The following is a 20,444-nucleotide window of genomic DNA, read 5'->3' on the forward strand; positions in this document are numbered from 1 at the left end:
GGGGAACCAAGGTGGAGAGGGGTGGGAACTTCCCCGGGTCCCAGAGCAAAGCTGGTGTAGGGTTCTAGCTTTCTCAACCCACAGCTGGACTTCTACCCCACTCATGCCAGATTATAGGAAAAAATTGAAACAAGGGGTCCTGAGACAGTCCTACACCCCCAGGTACAGACAGGAAGACTGAGACCCAGAGAGAGTGCTGCTCACCCCAGGGCACAGGGTGAGAGGCAAAACTGATGTCCTGTCCCCTGCTCCCCACTCCACCATGAAGCAAAGGAACAGGGAGCCTTCATTCTTCCAAGAAACCTAGATCGGAGCAGGGGGTGGGCAAGTAGCCCTGGGTATCCTCCTCCAAAACCTGCCGTCAGCAGGGGCCAGATCCTACCAGGCCCCAGCTCTCTTAAGGGACAAGGATTTGGGACAGAAGAAACAAAGGAACCTGGGACCTGAGGTGGCATCAGCAGGGGCAGGGCTGATGCAGACCCAGCCTGGTCATGTCCTCAGGCCAGTCCCCATGTCTGCTCCACTTGTGCCAAGCCCAGCTCTGGCAGCAGGAGCACCGTGCCTCCCCGACTGCCATGGCAATGTTGAGGGAGGGGCTGGGAACGATCAAGGGTTCTGTGGGGATCAGGACTCCAGCCTGGATAAGCTTTGACCTTGAGGGGAGGAACGGTGGTGTGCCTGGGTGCTGTCTCCTGGGAAAGGCTCCCCACCCCCATGCTCTCACCCAGGCTGAGCACAGGTTGGGAGGGGTGGCATCCGGGAAGGATTTTCCCGTCATCGGGAAGGAAGAGCCTTTTCTGGCATCAGATACCTCATTTCCGCAGCCGTTCCTGGCCTCCAGGACTCTCATGGCTGTCAGATACTCGGGGTCCTGGCCAGATCGGCCTGGCGTAGGTCCAGAGCAGGACCTTCTCAGGGCACACGGCGCTGGGTCCTGGGCGTCCCTGGTCCCTCATCTCTGGGAAACAGCTGGTGACGCCTTATTTTAAAGGAGGGAGTAGTCGAGGACAGGCACTGAGGAGGTGTGTCCACAGCCCTCACCCGCAGACCCCAAGTGGGCAGCCCCCACCCATTGCTGCCGGTCTCTAGGATGTCAGGTCTGCATCCAGTGAGGCAGGAGCTGCTGCAAAAAGAGGGATCCTCTTGGAGCAGAGGTGGGTAGCCCACCCCCTTTGTTATAGCCCCACAAAGCATCAGGCCCTGACTGACAGCATCACCTCCCCCAGCAGTGCTGGGGACTGGGGGTGATAGACAGATCCCTGCAGCCTAGCTCAGACCTCTGACCTCTAGTGAGCTAGTGCAGCCCTAATCCCTAAGCTGAAGAGAGATGGGACTGGGGGCCAAGGGGAGGCGCCAGCCTGGATCTTTGTCAGTGTTTCATCCACTGAAAAGACAGACTTCCCGACCTTCTGAGGAGGGAAACTGAGGTGGCCAAGGCTATGGTAGCAGTGGCCATGGGAGGCGTGGCAGGGCCCAGGTGGTTCCTACTGGGCACCCCCGTGGGATCCAGGAAGGGGTGGCCCCCAGGCCCTTTATCACTCCCCCAAAGCTGTGAGGGGCCCCTGAGGAAGGCCTGGGGACTGGGCTGGCCCCTTGGCTCTCAGCCTAATCCTCTTTTAATGAGCGGCCAGCCGGAAGGCCTCAGCCCCTGGCCATAGACCTGCAACCTTGGGAACCCCAGCCAAGCCAAGCAGGGGACAGGGTGACCCAGATGCCTTTGCACGTACTTTCCCCCTGCTTGGCACACCCACTTATACCCCAATGCCAAGACCTCAACCCCTAATCAGGCCAACCCAGGGGCCAGCATGTGCAGAGACACACTCAAGTGACACCTGCCTTGTGCTCCCATAGAACCACTCTTGGGCACTGACCATTTGTTCAATCGCAGGTCCCACATGGGGCTGGGCGGGGAGGCTGTCACTGCTGATCTGGGGTGGCTCCCCCAGTCCCTTTTCCCCCCATGCTCTGGATGGGAACTCTAGAAGCCAGACCTGAGCTGCCCGCTCCCTGGGGAAAGGTTCCAGGTTCCTCTGACCCTAAGCCCCTTGAGATCTACTCCCCATACCATCCCTGGCCAGGCCTCCCAGATTGGAGACCCAGAGGACCTGCCTAGGAGGCACTCACACCAACCCCCATTTCTCCCCAGGTAGGTGAGCCAGGTTGGTGCCAACAAAACCAATTACAGCCACTCTTACCCAATTAGCAACTAATTATGGTCTAGTAGTCCATTCAACATAATTAACATGTAAATGATGCCGCGTGTTTTTATTCAATAACTGCTCTGATTGAATTTAATTTAAATGTCTGAACTGGGGACTCAGTTACCGTATTTCACCACCTAGAGCTGCCACTCTAGGAAATATGGTGGGAAATGTTGGCTTCTCCAGGGCAGAGAGACCCAAGGCCAGAGAAGAGGGTACAGGGGGCAGGTGCCACTGGCCCTGGCAAGGGTGGAGATGGTTACAGTCCCTGTATCCCTGACACATCTATCCAAGGGGTGCAGGGAGTTGGTGAGGTCAGAAGAGCCCTAGTGGGACCCTCAAAATGGGAAATCCCCTGGAATGAGGGGCCCCTTCTCAAGGGCTACTGTAAACATCCCAGCTGTTCAGTAAACACCACACAGGAGTAAGAGCACAGCTGGGCCAAAACGCCGCTGTACACTTCCTGCCCCCCCACCCCATTTCAGAAACTGGAGGCTGGAGGCAGGGGGTAGGGGGCAGGGGCTGGGGCCAGCAGGTCCAGGCATGCTGTTCCCACGCCCGTTCCGCTCCAGCGCTCACCTACTCCGCCCAGGACAGGACAGGCTGAGAGCCCAGATCATCCTCAAACCAGGAAAAGCCAGAAGTGACAGAGCAGCAGGATCACTCCCTGACTCGCCAGCCCAGAACCAGGGGATCCACACTTCATCCCCTCAGGACACCCAATGACTTCTGACCTTCTGTCCCTCTCTGGCCTCGGCACCTCCACTGACCCCTGCCTACCCCTTGGTCCCATGCACCTGATCGTCCTAGGCCTGGGCTGGTAGTTCCAAAGGCCTAGAAGTCCTACATGGAACTTAGCAGTGGGCATGGATGCCTGTGAGAACACATTTGGTCATTTACCAGCTGGGCGGGTCAGGGCTCCAGCTCAGCTTTGGAAGGACAGTGTGGTCAAGAGACCTGGCCCTGAGCAGGAAGTGGGAGGAGGTAACCAGACCAGCAGATAATACAGGAATGTGCCCCAAGAAGTGTGAATGGGGTGGGAAGAGGGGCTCATTTTGAAGCAGAGGGCTGCACTGATCCATTTCTCAGGTGGGGAGAATGAAAAGGCCATTCAGAGAGGCCATCCAGTTTCACAGGCCCCCCAGGGACCCACCCCTCCTCCCACATTCCAGACCTGGCCCGGAAACCCCTCACTCCTTCCTCCACCACCTCCTCCTCCCCATGACTGCAAAAGACAACAAACTCTCCATGGCTCATTTACTCTGATAAATCACCCAGACGGACAGGCCAGGATGGGACCGACAGGCTGTTGGGTGTCAAGATCCTCCCCCTGTCCTGGGCCCAGCCCCCATCTCTGCTGCCTTCTCGGATTCCTTCAGTCCCTGCAGCCCCTTCTCATCACCCACCCAGAGATCCTCAGGATGTTCCAAAGAGTCTTAGCCCCTCCCTGACATTATGATGGGGAAACTGAGGCATAGGCCAGACAGGTGCATGCTTGGGGTCAGCCTTGGAGGATGCAGTGAGGCGGGTTAGGAGTCCAGCAGGACTCGGCCAGTAGCCAGCCAAGGGCAGGTGGTGAGCATTCTGCATGGCCCAGGGCCAGGAAGACGCTGATCATATGGCAGCATAGGCAGCCCTGGGAGAGGCGCCCTGGAGTGCTACCCACTCAGCCTTGGGGCTGCAGGAGCCCAAAGGGCCCCCAGATTCTAGCCACTTTGCCAGTTGTATCATATGACCCTTAGAAGGCCACTGAACAGCAGACACTTAAGGCAGTGGACTCTGGCCGGGGGAAAATAAGGGCATCAGCACCGAGCCCCAAGTGGGAAGGAACAAGGCTCTTGGCTGGCCACAGAGACGTCCGTCCGAGGAAAAGAGCGTGTCTGGGTAGGAAGCCAAGAGGGGTGGTAAAGGGAGGGGTGGAGGCAAGTGGGAGTAGGGGGAGGAAGGAAGGGAGAAGAGTGGGGGAAGGGGACTCTGGAGCTGAGGCTTCCTGATTGCTGGAGGGGCCAGTTGCTTTGGGTCTGTCTCTGCCCTGCAGAGATGCACCAGATAGCCAGTGCTCCCCTCTGCCCATTGAGAGTGCCAGAAGTCAGCCCAGTCCATCAGCCTGGATGAGCCCCGCTCCCTCCCCTACAGGCTAGCCCCCAATCCTAGGCCAGCAACCACTGCCAAGACCCCATTCTTTACTGGGTCAGGACCAATGGTCAGGGACTGGAGCCCAGGAGGCCTTCACCCTCTCCCTGGGGCTACCCAGCAGCCTGGGTGGGGGGCTGTAGGCCTGCCAAGCTCAGGCACCCACGTGAGCTAGGCTTTGGATTCAGACCATAGCCTTCTGGCATCCAGGCCTCTGGCAAAGGCCCTCTTGCTATTTCTAAGAAAAATGCAGCAGGAATCCTCTCTGCTTCTCCAAAGTTCCCAGGGCTCCTTGAGGCAGGGCTCAGATTCCCAGGATAGCACCAGGTCGAGCCAGGCAAACATGCTTGCTGCCCAGCCCTACAGATGCCTGAGTGAGCAGCCCAGGTCTGGTCACCCCTAGCACACACTACAGGAGCCAGAGCAACATTCACAGGAGTTACTACAGCCAACTGTGCACCCCAACCAGGCCTTGGAGCCAGTCTCTGGGGAGCTACTACCAAGGCATCACTCCCGCCAAATGCAAATCACTGGAATTTTTCCACGATACATATTTAGTACCTCTGCCATGAGGAAAAAGAGCTTAAGAACCACAAAGAGAAAGTACAACTCCACATCCTTGTCCCAAAAGCAAGACTGCATCTAGCATCCTGTCCTCTTCCCCAAACCATATGCACCCTTCTGGTGCTCTGGTTCTTCCCTTCCCCACAATCTCCCCTCTCCTGCTCAAGATGCAGCCCCCTCCATGAAGCCTGCCCAGATACCCATGGTAAGAATTTTCTTCCTCCTGACCATACTCCACCCACCCCCCAAGGCTCAGTGTCCTTCCTGGAGTCCTTTCCAAATACCACCTCCCCCACCAAAAGTTAGAATTCTGGATGAAGAGACAGTGTGGGATTCCTTGGGGCACGCCCCTGGACCCACCCTCAGCTGCCCACCAGCATCAGGACTGCTCCTGGTGACTGAGACTTCCTCCACAGTGACCATACTCACACAATTAATCCTACTGACAACACAATGAGGCCAGTATTATTCTTACTCCCATTTTCCAGAAAAGGCAGTGGGAACACAGAATGACATTCACCAAGCAAGGTCTACCCACAGCCAGGATGCAAGCAAGACAGTCTGAGCTGTCACGATGCTGCTTCCACAGGGCCACTGCCATTCCCACCTTACACAGGGGAAACCAGGGCTCAGAGAGGCTAAGCCACTTGGCTGAACTCACACAGCTAACACTGGTAGAACTGGGTTTTGCCTTCCGGACCAGCCAGCTCAACCACCACCACCACTTCTGCATTACATCAAATGTAAGCACCCTACTCTCCTGAGTAAGGAGATGGAGGTCTCTCAAGAGTCAAGGACCAGGTACCCATAGCCCTAAGCCCACCTTCTGAGCTATTACCACCTCTGGAGGGGTCCAGGGACCAGAGGGGCACACACACAGGTGCAGACAGCCAAGGCTCACTGTCTCCCAAGCTGCAGGGTGAAAGATGCCTTTATGGGCCAGGGTGAGATTTTTATCTTGGTGGTTTCTCTTTAAATTCTTTACGATTACGAAGCAGCGGGGACTGCCAAGGAACATGATTTACTCCTTGAGCATGCACCAGCTCCTCGCTTAGTGCCAAGGGAAGCTGGAGCTCGGGAGGGAAGGGTGGGCATCATGCCAGGGAACCAGAGACAAGGCCTGTGCTGCGGAGGCCCAGCCAGTGGCGGTCCCATCTGAAGCTCCACTGGACCTGGAAGGCCACAACTAAAAGCCCCAGCCCCTGACCTGTCTGGCCCAGGCAGGGTGTCAGGCAGGTTCTCGGGCAAGCACGAGGATCCTGTCTCCATTCTCTCCAAAGGCCAATTCCTAGCCAGGAGGGGGATGGGCAGCTTCCAGAACCTCCCAACTCCAAAGTGGCCACTTCCGTATCTTCTCTCAGGAGTAAGGCAGCTCCCATTTCCAGAAAACTGAAACCCCAGATCTGGGTTGAAGGGATCTGGGCTCAAGTTCATGCTTTGGGTCTTCCTTCCTCCCTCACCCCTCCCTGGAACACTCACCCCTCCCTGGCTTGTGAGCTCTGACCCCCCACTGTAGCTGCCAGAGCCATCTGACCCCCACCCAGCTCCCTGGTGCCACACTGGCCTCAAAGCTACTGGGTCTTCTCCCCCTCATCCCCACTGAAGCCCCATGCCTTGCTCTGGCTGACCAAGGAGCCCCTAGGGGGCAAGAGCAGGTCCTCTAGCTCTCCAACCCCACCCCAACTCCTGCACCAGGCCTGAGGGCTAAGGCCCCATCAAGGCTTGCTACAGGCACCTCGACCCACACCAACTCCTGGGGGAAAGTTGACAGGCTGTGACCCTTCCTAACCGCCAACCTCATCATCTCCAAATCTGGCAGCTTTGGTCCTCTGATGCCACATGCAAATGATGTGGGCAGTGGCAGTGATCTGGGCCATTGGCCCTATAGGCTCAGAGGTCCAGCCGAGTGGGTGGGCGGGGAGTGACCAGAACCCAACAATTCACCCTTCACCAGCAGAGCATCCCTCCCCTCTGAGCAAGCCAGGTATTCCTGGAGTCAGAGGGCCCAAACTCCAGGCTGCTCTGGAACAGGAGCCCTTTTCTCTCTTGGGCCATGGTGTTCCCATCTCTCACGTGAGAGGCCTTCCTAGGGACCCTGCTCAGTGGAAGGGCTATAGTGATGGAGGGCCAAATTTACAGCCTGGAAAAAAGCAAACCCCAATTCTGTTGCTTCAGCAGACAGACGGCATGGGGAGCCTGCACAGTGCAACCCCAGCCCTTTCTTTGGGAAACGAGGCTAGAAAGGCTAAGCCGGCACTATAGGATGCTGGACCCTTGTTCCTAGATGATGCAAAGGGTCTGTGTCTCCAGCACCTCCACCATCCCTGCCCTCCACTCTCAGTCCTGGGACAGCTCAGGCATCATGCGGAGCCAGGCTCCATCTCAGCCCTGCTCCTGAGTAAGCTGGAAAGTCTCTGGGCCCCCGCAAGCCTCCATCCTTACAGGAAACCCAGGCAGATCCTCCTCAGGCCTTGGAGGGACCACTGCTTGGTTATCCTCATGGGCCCCTACTGCAATTTTGATTATGTTCATCTTTCCTGACCTCCCCTGGCAGGGTGACCTTCTGGTCCCTCTCCCTACTCCTGCCTCAGCTTCCCTAGCAGCACAACTCTCTCATGTCATCACAGGATCCTTCTACCCCACCAAACACCTCCTGGCCCCAAACCCTGGCCAAAGCCAGCCCAGGCAACAGCAGTGTGTCATAGGGTGGCTTCCTGGGAAAAAGTAAACACTCCCCAGGCTGAACAAAGGGCCTGGCAGGGCCCTCACACCTCCCTGCTGCCGCCACAGAGGGAGGTGGTGCCCCAGAGCCTAGGTCATCTCACGGTTGGGGAAGGAAGAGTTTTTTATCTGAGGCTTGGCAGTGATTCTGGGGTAAAGGGGACTCCAGGTCCAAGCACGGATGGGTGAAGGAAGGAGGGTCTGTCCAGGCGCTCCAGCCCCAGGCTCCACTCTCTCAAGAGTGAGTAATCAACAAACACCTCACCTGCTCCTGGAAATCTTCTCCATTTGACCCTCACTTCTGCCTGATCTTGGCTGTGCTGCTGAAGCCCAGAAGATGGGCCACAGGAGCCCACCTAATCTGAGGGAATCCTAGGCCACATGGCCCTCATACCCTCCTGGCTCTAGACCTGGCTGGGGTGCCCAGGCGGATGGGAGGGCAGCAAACTCAAGCCTGGCCCAGTTCCTGCCTTTGTTCCTTTATCTACCCTGGGCAGTGTGGCCCCTTATGCCAGGACCTCCAGCTTGGAAGGTCCAGCCCTACCCAGGCGGGAACCGGTACCTCCCCACTGCAGCAGGACCCAGGGCAGGGCAGGGAGTGCCCAGCCTGAGCCCCTGAGGCCTGGGGTGTCAACTGCCATGTCCATGCAAGGCACAGATGAAAAAACTACGACATGGAGCCACAGGGATCACCAGTGCTTCTGAGAGTGACGCTCTCCGTGCCACCCAGGTGTACCCTGGGAGGAAGATGGTGGGAACCCAGTTTCTTGAGGTGCTGGCCTCCATTCTCACTCCACACACACTTGGTGAGGGCCTGCTCCTCCCTGAGGGCCGCTTCATGTGTGTATCACCAGGCTGAGACAACCCAGTGCAGGGGAATGCACAGGGCCTGGTACACAGTAGGTGCACACAGTAGGTGCTGGGCTCCCAGGTGGCCCTGACCAACTGGGTATCCATTGCTTTTTCCACCAGCTTGACTGTGAGCACCCCCCACAACTTGTTCACCACAGAGTCCCCAGCACTCAACACAGGGCCTGGCATATAGTAGGAAGTGATGTCTAAGCACAAAACTTGGACACGAGGCCAGGCCAGACAGGGAGGGTCACTCAGGGCAGGGGAACCTGTCTGTGCAAAGGCACAGAGGCCCCGGGATGGGTGGCCCCAGGCGCGCTGCAGCCCCACCCTAGGCCACCACAGCAGGCAGCACGCAGGCTGGCTGCCAGCGAGCTCAGCTTTTAGTCACTGCGGGTGTCAGCTTCAGAGTTAATTGAGAGGGAATCGACCCGATGCAATGTGGGCGCCGGCAAGGCCAGAACACCAGGGTTCTATTTCTGGCTTAGTCTCTGCCTCCTGCCTGACTTTGACCCTGCCCTTGCCTGAGCCTCAGTTTCTCTCTCTGGAAAACAGGAATAAAAGCCTTTGCCCCTGGAGGTCGAGGGAGATTTAGAAGGAGCACACAGGCTGGGCACAGTGGCTCAAGCCTGTAATCCCAGCACTTTGGGAGGCCGAGGCGGGTGGATCACGAGGTCAAGAGATCAAGACCATCCTGGTCAACATGGTGAAACCCCGTCTCTATTAAAAATACAAAAAAAAAAAAAAAAAATACAAAACATTAGCTGGGCATGGTGGCATGTGCCTGTAATCCCAGCTACTCAGGAGGCTGAGGCAGGAGAATTGCCTGAACCCAGGAGGCGCAGGAGGCGGAGGTTGCAGTGAGCTGAGATTGCACTCCAGCCTGGGTAACAAGAGTGAAACTCTGTCTCAAAAAAAAAAAAAAAAAAAGAAGGAGCACACAGAAGACCTCTCGCTGTCTCGTCCCTTCTGCTTGCTTGCATGCGTGATGACAAAAACAATACCCAGAGTGGACGCAAGGTCCCAGGGGTGTGGAGACCAAGCCACCCCTCCTTTCCCCAGTCAAGGAAGGAGCCACTCTACTCCTGCTGCCAGCACTCTGGGTCAGGGAGGGTGTCAGGGGAACTGGCCCCTTCAAGATTTATTAATCTGCTCCGAAGAATTCCACCAGGCAAGGGTGGAGGTATCAGCAGAATAAATATCTCACCTTCCCAGATCCGGGGAAGGGGTGTGCTTTCCAGCCCAAACCAATGAACTCTTCTCGGCCCATTTCTCAGGCCCTGCAGGGGACTCCTTCCAAGCACAGCCTCAGAAATTCCAGGAGCTGGGTGACTGGGAAGAGCCAATGATCAGCAGCTTACTCCCCTACTTCTCCCATCAAGGGGCAGGGGTGGGACGAGGCCAGGGGAGGGGCCTTGCTGGGGGACATGGTGAGGTGGAGGCTGGGCCTCAGCCAAGCTGAAGGAAGGAAAGGTCAGCCCAGCTTTTCACCCCAATATGGCTGCCCGGAAATCTGGCCAGCCTGGGCTGAGTCGGCCCCACCCAGGGCAGGCGGCTGGATGAAGTTATCTCTGGCCAGAGGAGGGTCAAGGCTGAGAACTCCCAGTGACCCCAGGTCCTCCAGGTCCTAGCATGGCCACTGCCCCTCACCCCAGGCCCAGGGTAGACTCTTCAGACCACACACACCCTTGAGGAAGTGGCTCTCAAGTGAGCCATTTGTACACCCACGTGTGTACTGTGTGCATGCACCTGCCCAGTGTGTTAAGAGTAAAGGTGATGGAGCAGGGGACCAGTCTTTCACTCTGCAGACCCCAGCCTATCCCTGAAACTTCCCCACAACTTCCCATCAAAGTACTCACTGGAGCTCAGCAGCTCAGGCCCTCAGAGCAGCACGTGCTCTGCCTGAACCTGCCAGCGGCCTCCCTGCCAGTCACAGCCAACAGTGCCATCCCAGATTCTAGGAATCCTTCCCAGTTGGAGACCCACAGGAAGGCTCCTCGAGCACCCACACCCCAGGAGAGCAGGTCCTGCTCTTTTAGCTTCCAGAGACTCCAGTGTCTGCCCAACTGCCTGACCTTCCACCCCAGGGGCTGCTCAGGGCAGGATCAGATGCATAGCAGTGGCAAGAAGGGGCCGCAGCAGATGCAAGTTTGGAAGGAGTGACATTGCCATCTCTCCAATTATCATACAGACAAACATGCCTTATAGACCCCAGGCCACCCAGCCCAGGAACATATAGTCTGACTCTGGAAGATGCCCAGACTCTGGACCCTTTTGCTAAGTGTCTAAGTAGCTCAGTTCTCCAGCCCTTCCCAGCAAGTCACCACCTCCCCGGTCCCCCTTCACCCCCACACATCCAGAGCAACCTATGTGGCTGTACACTTTGTCCTGGTTTTGTCCTGATCTGCCCTCTCTCTCTCTTGCGCAGTAAAGCCAAGTGCTATTGTAAAGAGAGGATGATTTCTGGGGAAGAACAAGACAGTTTCTTACCTTTGAATGAAAGCCTGACCCGGGGCGTGGCTGGGACATGATCCTGGGTGGGGAAGGCTGGCCAGGCCCCAGTCAGTAGGGAAGCCCAGAGGAGAAGACCGGCGACAAGCATTGTGGGAGGGGCCTAGGGCCCAGGAAGCAGACTCCACTCTCTAGACACCTGGGAACAGGAACCAAGATTGGAATGTGTGAAGCAGATGGGGGAGTCCTGCCCTACCAACATTTCCCCTGTTCAGTTTCTATCTAAGGTGAACAAAGAGGTTTATGGGTATCTCCATGCTTATACCCTCAGCCTGGGCCATGAATGCCCCTGTGTGCAAACTTTATACATTCTTTGCCTGCCTTTGTCCGGGGAGACATTACCAATGGGCTCCAGCCTGAGGTTACCAGAACTGATCGGGGCTACTAGAGACTCAAACCCCATCCCTCATTGCATGCTGAATTTCATTCACAGGGCTCAGCCCAACCAGATGATCTTAGGTCCCTTTCCAGCTCCCAGCATGTGTTCTCCCCTGCATCCATGCCCAACAAGGTGGGATACTCCTTCTCCTTCCCACCTTGAAGAATGGGCAACAGATGGGTTGCACCCCTGCCTGCTCTAGCCACAGGTCTCCCAGTATAGAGAAACCTGGACCTGATTACTGCAGTAGAGGGAAAGCATGGGAAAGAGTGTAGGAATGAATGAGACACATGCAGACAGCCCAAGATGGAAGGGAGGGAGCAGCAATCAGAAAAGGAAAGGCAGAGAAAAGTAGGGTCCACTTTTACTAAAATCAAAGCAGGAGAGACCCAGGTCAGACAGGCAGAAGGACTTCCTGCCAGGGAAAACTTCCAGCTTTGCCTCTAGAGGGCAAAGAAGGGAAGCTGGGATGACCAGCAGGCCTGGGGCTGGATCTGGGCCAGTGGCGTTGTCCCCTTCAGAACTCCCCACATCCTCAGCAGGTCCAAGTTTCAATACTGTGTTTTTCAAATATTGTCTCCCCAGGCAGGCTGGCTGTTGGGTAAACGCAGCCCAGCACCAGTTGTCAGAACATATTGCTCCCTCCCGGCACAAACCAGCGCCAACTCCTACCACCCGCCCCCCCAGCCGGATGCACTGTGGGTGGGGCATTGAGACTGCAAATGTAAGCCCCAACCCCCAGATCTGCCCTGTCCACTCCCTTCTTCCATGGCAGGCAGGAGCCCAGGCCCATCTCTAGGATGCTGGGATGGGGGTTGGCAGTACTATGGCCTGGGACTCCCCTGCCACGGCTGCTCAATGCTGAGGCAAGACTCAGGCTCTTAGGCCCCACTCACCAGACCCTGATGACATCCCTACTAGACCCACCTCCCCTAGCCCTTGCCTCTCCTGCCAAGGAAAACCACTCATATGTCCTCAGACAAGAAGTACAGCTTCAGCCTCCTGGCCCACTCCTTATGTGGTGCCCTCTATGTGAATGTTCTCTCCTAAGGACCTGGCACACCACTCATGGTCCTTCCAGATCCCCCATCACAGATGCTCCCTCCTGGGAGCTGGCTGGGGGAGGGAGGAATCAGAACCAGCCCCTCCCCAGGTCTGAGCCACACAAAGCTAGTGCTAACTGAATGGCAGAGTCCAAGAAGGGGGGTAGGTAGGAGAAAGGGCTGTGCAGCCTCCGTCACCCTCAAGGTGCACCTGGGAGGCCCCTGCTAACAGTTGTGGATATGCACATGTTCACACTTGCAGGCCCACACACGTCCTCACAAGCATGAGTTTGCTCAAGAACTTGACCTGCTAGTGGGGTGGGGCTCAGGGGAGCTGGGAGATACTGTCCTGGCGCAAGATGCAGGCTGAGTCCCTTGGAAAGCTTCGATACTATGGATCAGGGGGCCAGTGTCAACCTGCCTCCTACCTCCCCCCTCACCATGACCTCATTTTTTCCTTCATCCATGTTCACGGTGACGAAGTCAGTGTCACCAAGGACAGGGTTGGAGTCAGGTGTGTCCAGGCAGGTGGGGAGTCTTTCTACTGGGCCTCTACAGGGACCTCCCATCCAAATGCTTTGGCCCTTTAAAGAGGTAAATGGAGGGGTGCTCAAGTCTGCTGGGGCCTCAGTCTCAAGTCCAGGCTCCCTCTTTGGCAGCCTGGCAGGTGGGGGAAAGAAGGAGAGGGAAGAAAGAAAAGGAGAAGATGGACAGAGAGGGAAAGGGAGAGCATTCCCACAGTGCCTTCCCCTCCGCCGGCCTGAGATGACTATCACCCAGCCCCAGCCCCAGAAAAACCCCCAAGTCACACCAAGCCCAGGTGGGTAGACAGAGGAGGAACAGCCACCGCCACCTGGGAGCCCACCAGGAGGAAAGCAGGGAAGGAGGGAAGGAAGGCTGGTGGGAGGGAGCAAGGGAGGGAGGCAGGCGGGAGGGAGGAGGAGAGAGGGAGGAGAGAGGGAGGGACAGAGGAGAGACGCTCGGAACAAAGAAACGAGAAGCTGGGGCTGGCAAGGGGTGCAGGAAAGGGGCGGCCAGAGGAAGGAGTCCAGAGGCACCTGGGGTGGGACAGGGGACCAGGTGGTCAAACTGTCCAGCCGGATCCAGACCTCCCAGACTTGGAGTTGGGGGTGGGGGTGGACAGCCTGCCTCCAGGAAGGGAGCTTGGCTCCTCTGAACTGAGGACTGCCTGGATGGAAGGGACGCAGGAACAGGGCTGTAGGGGAACATGGGGAGATTATCAACAGCACCCCACCCGCTCCCCAGCCCCTCAGATTCCCTCCCCTCTTCAACAAGGGCTCCGACTCCTTCTTGGCTCTTCAGCTTCCCCATCCCCCAACACCTCAAGGACCAGGAAGCAGAGCCACCCCAGCATAGCTGGGACTGAAACCCCCCTTTTGTGGCCCGGGTTTCCCAGTCAAGGTCACCTGAGCCTGGCTCCATCCTCCCCCCAAGGTATGCTGAGCAGCAAGGGGCTGAGGCTGGGCTACCGCCTTCTCTCTGGCCCCTGCTTTCTCTCTGGCCCCCACCTCCCCACTTCCGGGCCTGGCTCCTTTGGAGCTGAGGGGGGAGCAGCAGGAGTAGGCATGCCTGTGCCCCCGCCTGCCTAGACACTATACCCTACAGGTCCTGGCACACCCCCTGGGTAGCCTGGGAAGAGCCCTCAGCTCCATCCAACCCCCTGGCTGACATGAGGCTCCCAACCTCTGGGTGCAGTTTTCCTTTCTCTGCAACTAGGATAACTACTGGGAGATGATCTGGGTGAACTGAGGAGGACAGAAGTCCCCAACCTGGCCCAGCTTCAGGGTGGACATACTGGTGTCTTTGATTGGTGCCCCCCGACTCCCCCTCCCCCATTACCTCCCCTAAGCAGTAATGTGCTGGTGACAAAACACAGCTATCTCAAGAATTAGGAGTTATTTATCCAGCGGGGCCCCCAGCCCCAGCTCCAGCCAACTCCTGCCAGCACTGCCTCATTCCTAGGCCACTTTAATACCCTCCTGTCCCATCTGCTGGGGCAAGCTCACTTCACTGGGACCCCTGGTTCAAACTAAGGCTCGACTGCAGGCTCTCCAAGCTCACCTACACCCTCCATACAGCCATGCCCCTAATCCAGGCAGGACTCTGTAGAGCAAACCCAAGGTAGCAGCTGGGGGTCACGCAGCTGGCACAATGCTAGGAGAAATGCCTCGGGACTGGCAGTCCTCCCACCCTGCTGATCTGGGAGACCCCCCATGTGGGGACTGCCAGTATGGTGCTTCCCTTCGGCTGACCAGTCCTCAATAAGGGACACTGAGGCAGGGCAGGCGCACCTACGGGGAAGAGCGCTGCCTGAGGCGTTAATGGGAGAAACAGCTGAGGCGGGAGAAGGGGGATCCGAACTCCCGCTCCAGAAACGTTAAGGTTGGGGTGTATGAGAGCACCCACCCAGAACCTTGCAGGAAAAAGTTGCTTTGCACACTGGTGACCCCGCAGGCCACATCATCCACACATCCACACGCCGCCCGGGAGGTAAGGGGTCCGGGCCGCCAGGACAGGTAAGAATCCTACCCTAGTCTTGTCTCTATGTCCGCGGGCAGCCCCCCGGCTCGATGAGCCCCGCTCCCCGGACACTTCCGCGGAGTTGCAGTGCGGAGGGTCCCAGAGGGATCGCGGGGTGGCCCGGCCGCCTGCCCGCTCCCTCCCGGTTCCCGCTGCACTCACCTCTTCCGCGGCGGCGGGGTCTCGGCGCCCGGGCGGCGGCGGCGGCACAGAGCGGCTCCCGTTGGGCCGGTCCGCGCTAGCGGCCCCCCGGGGCCATGGCCCTGCCCGCGACCTCTCGCCGCTGCGCCTCAGCTGGGATTGGCGCCGCGGCTGCGGCTTAACCGGTTCCGCGGGCTTTGGGCGCGTCAGCAGCCGAGGGCCCGGGCCCTAGCCCGGGCCATGGGAAGGCTCAGGGGCGCTCGAGGCCGCCTCCCCCGTGGCGGGCTGCGGGCGCCCCCTGGCCGGCGCGCCGAGGGCGCATTCCCCAGCGCGGGGCGCGGGCGGTGGCGCGCGCTCGGCTTCGAAGCGCTGCGCTCTCCTGGCTGCTGGACCCGGGCCGGGCGGCCGCGCTGGGTTGCACGGTTCCTCGCGGCGTGCCCTGGCCTTGCGCTGCGCTCGGGGCTCTCCGGACCGCCGCGCTTCGTTCGCTCGCTCTGGTCTCGCGGCCGCCGGCGGGACGGGGCGCTCAGAGCCGCGCGGGGAGCGCCAGCAATTGGCCGCCCGTGGGCTACATTTGCATAGCGCAGCCCCGCCCCGCCCGGCCCGCCCAGCCCCACCCCCGGGGCGGGACCCGCCCAGCCACCGCCCCGCCCCCGCTCCACCTGTCCGCGGGCCGGGCTCAGGGTTCCCAGGCAGAGAGCACCCCGCGCCGGGGTAGGCTAATCTGCGCCCCGCGCCTCCGCCCCCGCTTCGCGGGCGGCGCCCCCGCCCCGCCCTGGCTTTGTCTCTGTGGATACACCGCACACATCGCGCCTGGTGTTTACCCGGGCACTCAACTCCCTGGCGAGAAGGGCAGGCGCGCCGGGGAGCAATGAGTCTGCGCTCACCTGCGCAGCCCCTTCCGCGTCCCACATCCCCACTCGCCGCCGGCCACGCCCCTGGTCCCGTGCGTGGGCCCCGCGGCGCAGGACCCCTGACTGCCCAGGCTGCTCAGCAGGTGGCGGTACAGCCCCTGGGACGGCTGGCACCGCCAGACCTTCCTGCGGGCCGCAGCCTCTAGCCTAGGCTAGGTCTGGGCAGCCCAGGCACACAATTCTCTCCAACCATTCAACGACTCCCGGTGATCACCTCAATCGCCAGCCCTGTTTCGAGCCGGCAGCTTCCTCAGACTCTCCCATTGTAGTTCCATATCCTAGAGAAGCCAGATGAGGCAGCACCTTCTCTCCTCAAGGCGACACTCGCTTTCAAATGGCCTAGTGATGAGCCAAGGGCTCAGCAACTGAGAAGGGCCTACCTTGACCCCAGGAAAGGACCCTCTGCCCAATCTAACTTCCTAAGGTCAGGGCCTCACCAGCCAGGACCACTTCTCAGCCCTGCCCCAGACACTCTGCTGAGACCCCTAGGGGCATTGGCCGTTTGTCCTCTCCTTCCTCCGTCTTCTGTTCCCTCCCCTTTCTCCTCCTCTTCTCCCTCTGCCTCTCCTTCCTTCTCCCCTCTTTTCCCTCTTTCTCTCTCCTCTTCTCCCTTTTTTCCATCTCCTTCCTTTTCCTCCTTCTCCTTCCTTCTCCTAGATTTTTCCTTCTCTGCCCTCTCCTCCTCTCCCTCCTCTTCCCCCATCCCATGCTTTTCTTTCTCTTCTCCCTCCTCCTCCTTCTTCCTGCTCTTTCTTCTCTTCCTCATTTCTCTTTTTCTTCTCACTCCTCCTCTCTGCCCTCTTCCTCCTCCCCCTTCTCTTCGTGGCCAGCAAGACCTCCAGGAAATGATCTCTCTCAGGCCGGGCACTGTGGCTCACGCCTGTAATCCTAGCACTTTGGGAGGCCGAGGTGGGTAGATCACCTGAGGTCAGGAGTTCAAGACCAGCTTGGCCAAGATGGTGAAACCCCATCTTAAAAAAAGAAAGAAAGAAAGATGTCTCTTCCTCTGACTCATTGACTGGTTGACTGCAAGTGCACGGTAGGGCAGGCACTAGGGATCCTGCTGAGGGTCTCCTGACTCAGGAGTTGGAGTGTTGCCTCAAGCTCCAAGCAGAGGCTGGGCATTTGAGGTTAGCAAACACCAGCCTGGGGCTTATGAAGCTGCTGTGACAGCACCTGCACCTCTCCCCTTTGTCACGCCTCATTGAAAACACTATGACAGGCCTGGCTCGATGGCTCACACCTGTAATCCCAGAACTTTGGGAGGCCGAGGCAGGTGGATCACAAGATCAGGAGTTCGAGACCAGCCTGGCCAAGATAGTGAAACCCTGTCTTTACTAAAAATGCAAAAATTAGCTGGGCATGGTGGTGGTCACCTGTAATCCCAGCTACTCAGGAGGCTGAGACAGGAGACTCACTTGAACCCAGGAAAGGGAGCTTGCAGTTAGCTGAGAGCATACCATTGCACTCTGGCCTGGGCGACAAGAGTGAAACTCCATCTCAAAAAAAAAAGAGGCCGGGCACGGTGGCTCACGCCTGTAATCCCAGCACTTTGGGAGGCCGAGGCAGGTGAATCACATGAGGTCAGGAGTTCGAGATCAGCCTAACCAACATGGTGAAACCCCATCTCTATTAAAAAAAAAAAAAAAGAAAAAGCAGGATGGTGGCCATGGAAGTCGAATCCACTAAGGAGTGTATAACAACTCACCTGCTGAAAAAAGAAAAAAAAAAGAAAGCACTGTGAAAATCATCTCTCCTCATCCTCACTCATCTGTGCCAGGGTCACCCCTGCATTTACCACCACTGCACCACCATCATCAGTGTGGCTTAGGCCACCATCCCTACAGCTTCCAACACCATCCCTTCCATCCTCTCACAGCCTCCACGGTCCCCTCATAGCCTGGCCACTTCTGTCACTACCCCCAGCATCATCAGCATCATGCTGGTCACTACGAAAGGCTGTCAGGACTTGCCAGAGACTCTAGGGTACTAGGTTGAGAAGGAAAAGAGGCTCAATTAACCTGTTCATGAAGCTCCATTTAGACACATAGAATAGACCCAGCACACAGAGGCCTTCAATGGCAGGGGTCCAGGGAATGGGAGCCATGAAGAGGGCAAAGAGCTAGAACTGAGCCTGGCTACATGGGGTGGGATGCCAATTCCTTCCTAAGCAATTTGAGAGGGCTGAGCAATCATACAAAAAAAAATTGTTATTGCAGCAGTGAATCCACACTGAGCCCTTGCTCTGCATCAGTGCTGGGCTGAGCATTTTGTATCATTATAATATGCTGTTATTACTGTTCGTGTGTGTATGTGCATATACATATCGGCAGACCTCATTTTATTGTAGTTTATTGCGTTTTGCAGATATTGTGTTTTTTTGCAGTTGAAGGTTTGTGGCAACCTGTGTCGAGCAAGTCTATCAGCACCATTTTTCCAACAGCATGTGTTCACTTCGTTAGCATTTTTTAGCAATAAAATATTTTTTAATTAAGGTATGCACATTTTTTAGACATAATGCTATTGCACACTTAATAGACTACAGTATAGTGTAAACACGAGGCTTTTATATGCACTGGGAAACCAAAAAAAAATTGTGAGTTGCTTTATTACAATGTTCGCTTTATTGTGGTGGTCTGGAACCAAACCTACCATATCTCCAAGGTATATTATATTATTCAGGGGAATAGTGTACAGTTTTTCACAATTTTGTCTTCAATTTCAGGAGTTCAGAGACCCCTTGGAACCAGCCCTGGATACCAGGCTGGGAGGCTCCGCATGCCAGCAAGTTTTGTGGTTATTCACCCCAGGTGCTTCACAATTGGGCTGAGAAGCAGGCCCTGTTATTCCCATTGTACAGTTGAGGAAGAGGGAGGAGAGTGGGGAAGTGGGGAGAGGCCTGGAGCCACCAGGCTCTGATGACTGGAGAAGGCATTTTCAGTGGCTGTGAGAAAGCTCTGGGAGAGGACAGCCAGGCTGCAGGGCCCACGTGGAGCCAAGGGCCTGCAACCCTGATAGCGCTCAGGAGCTGGCGATGCCTGCTCGGATCCAACGTGGTGCTCACAGAACTCCATGCGTCTTTATCAAATGAATAAGAGAACAAATCCCTGCAGCACCAGATTGGAGAGGGAACACAGCCAAGAAGCCAAGAGTTAGGGAATCAACTCCCTGCCCTACCCCCAGCTCCCCTGGACTGGCTGCCCCCACCCTGTGCTCTCCCTGCCACCCACTATCCTTCTCTCCTCCTGGCTGAGAGCCACCCAGGATGCCGTGTGGGGTCATCTGAAGGGAGACAGCCAGGCTGGCTTCCCACCAGCCTGGCCTCCTCCTGTCAGGTAGGATGCTCAGATCTTAGGCCTGGGTCTCATTCAGCCACCCCCATGGCCCACCCTGGTGCTAGTCTGGTCACATAGGTGAAGGGCTGTATGCAGACACAAATGAGGCAAGGTCTAGCTCCCGAACTGAATCCCCCTCTGGAATCCCCTCCTGGGGCAGCCTCCTCCTTCCCAGATGGGCTCCTAGTGCCTGGGAAACAGGCCCTGAGTGCCTGGGAGACACTGCACTTGCATAACAGCTACTGGAAGAGGATCTGGGTGAATTCAGGAGGACAGAGGTTCCCCAACCTGACCCAGCTTCAGGGTGGACTTCAGTGGTCTTGGGCTCATGGTGAGGCCTCCTGGAGCTTCTGAGGGGTGACCAAGCTAACAGTGAGGGTTACAGCTGGGAAGTCATTGGCCCAGCCCCCACCTGCATGATGGTGCTAGTCAGGGACAGGAAAACATTGAAGGCTTCCTCCCGCAAATACTCCCTGCCCTTCACCCTGGCCTGGACTTTGGCAGTGGTTGTGCCTGTTTCTCTTCCTTCCCATTCTTCCAGGACACATGGGGACTGAACTGCAGCCTGGCTCACCTCAGGTGGGAAGAGGGAAGCCTGGCGGGGCACTGGGGCCTGCCCTCCTGGTCTCCACACACGGAGGCTGGCCTTGGAGGGCCTGGGCCTCAGAGACCCTCCATTCCCCCTGGATGAAGGTGACAGCCACAGCGGCACTCCCTCCCCTGCTCCCCTGCCCTAGGCTTAGGGGGGAACCTGTTCCCCGGCCTGGCAGGCTGAGCAGGCCCCGGCCCGCCCAGCTCCAGCGTCGCTGGCTCAGGTTTCCTCCTTTCTGGTTTTCTCATCTCCCCGGCCCCAGGCGCTGCTGCCTGCTCTCTGGCCCAGCCCCCACCCACCCGGAACTGGATCCCAGGGAGTGGGGAGTGTTGGAAAGGGAGCTGGGGAGGAGGCACTTGGGGCAGCCAGTTGGGCAGCACTCGGAGGTCGGAGGGAGCAGGCCATAGGGACTCACTGTGGCCCAGGGCCAGGATGAGTTTCCGTGTTCAGCCGTCTCCTGCCCGGCCTGCCCCAGGGGCTGGCTCTGAGCCAATCAAAAGCTGGAATGACCCACCTC

General features: G+C 57.7%; 1 protein-coding gene across 2 annotated transcripts in view; it reads right to left on the bottom strand.

The window, feature by feature from the left end:
- SEMA3F (semaphorin 3F) overlaps positions 1–15,646 on the bottom strand; it is a 35,743-nt gene extending 20,097 nt beyond the window's left edge. For both annotated transcript variants that reach the window (XM_010347133.3, XM_003936641.4), the window contains exons 1-2: positions 15,108–15,646; positions 10,962–11,121 (exon numbers count right to left, since the gene is read on the bottom strand). In XM_010347133.3, coding sequence (XP_010345435.1) covers positions 10,962–11,073 — 112 coding nt within the window. In that variant the 5' untranslated portion in view covers positions 11,074–11,121; positions 15,108–15,646. The remainder of the gene's footprint in view (positions 1–10,961; positions 11,122–15,107) is intronic.
- Between the last annotated feature and the right edge of the window lie 4,798 nt (positions 15,647–20,444).

The sequence above is a fragment of the Saimiri boliviensis genome, chromosome 8 (genome assembly GCF_048565385.1).
Source record: "Saimiri boliviensis isolate mSaiBol1 chromosome 8, mSaiBol1.pri, whole genome shotgun sequence".
Classification (NCBI taxonomy): domain Eukaryota; kingdom Metazoa; phylum Chordata; class Mammalia; order Primates; family Cebidae; genus Saimiri; species Saimiri boliviensis.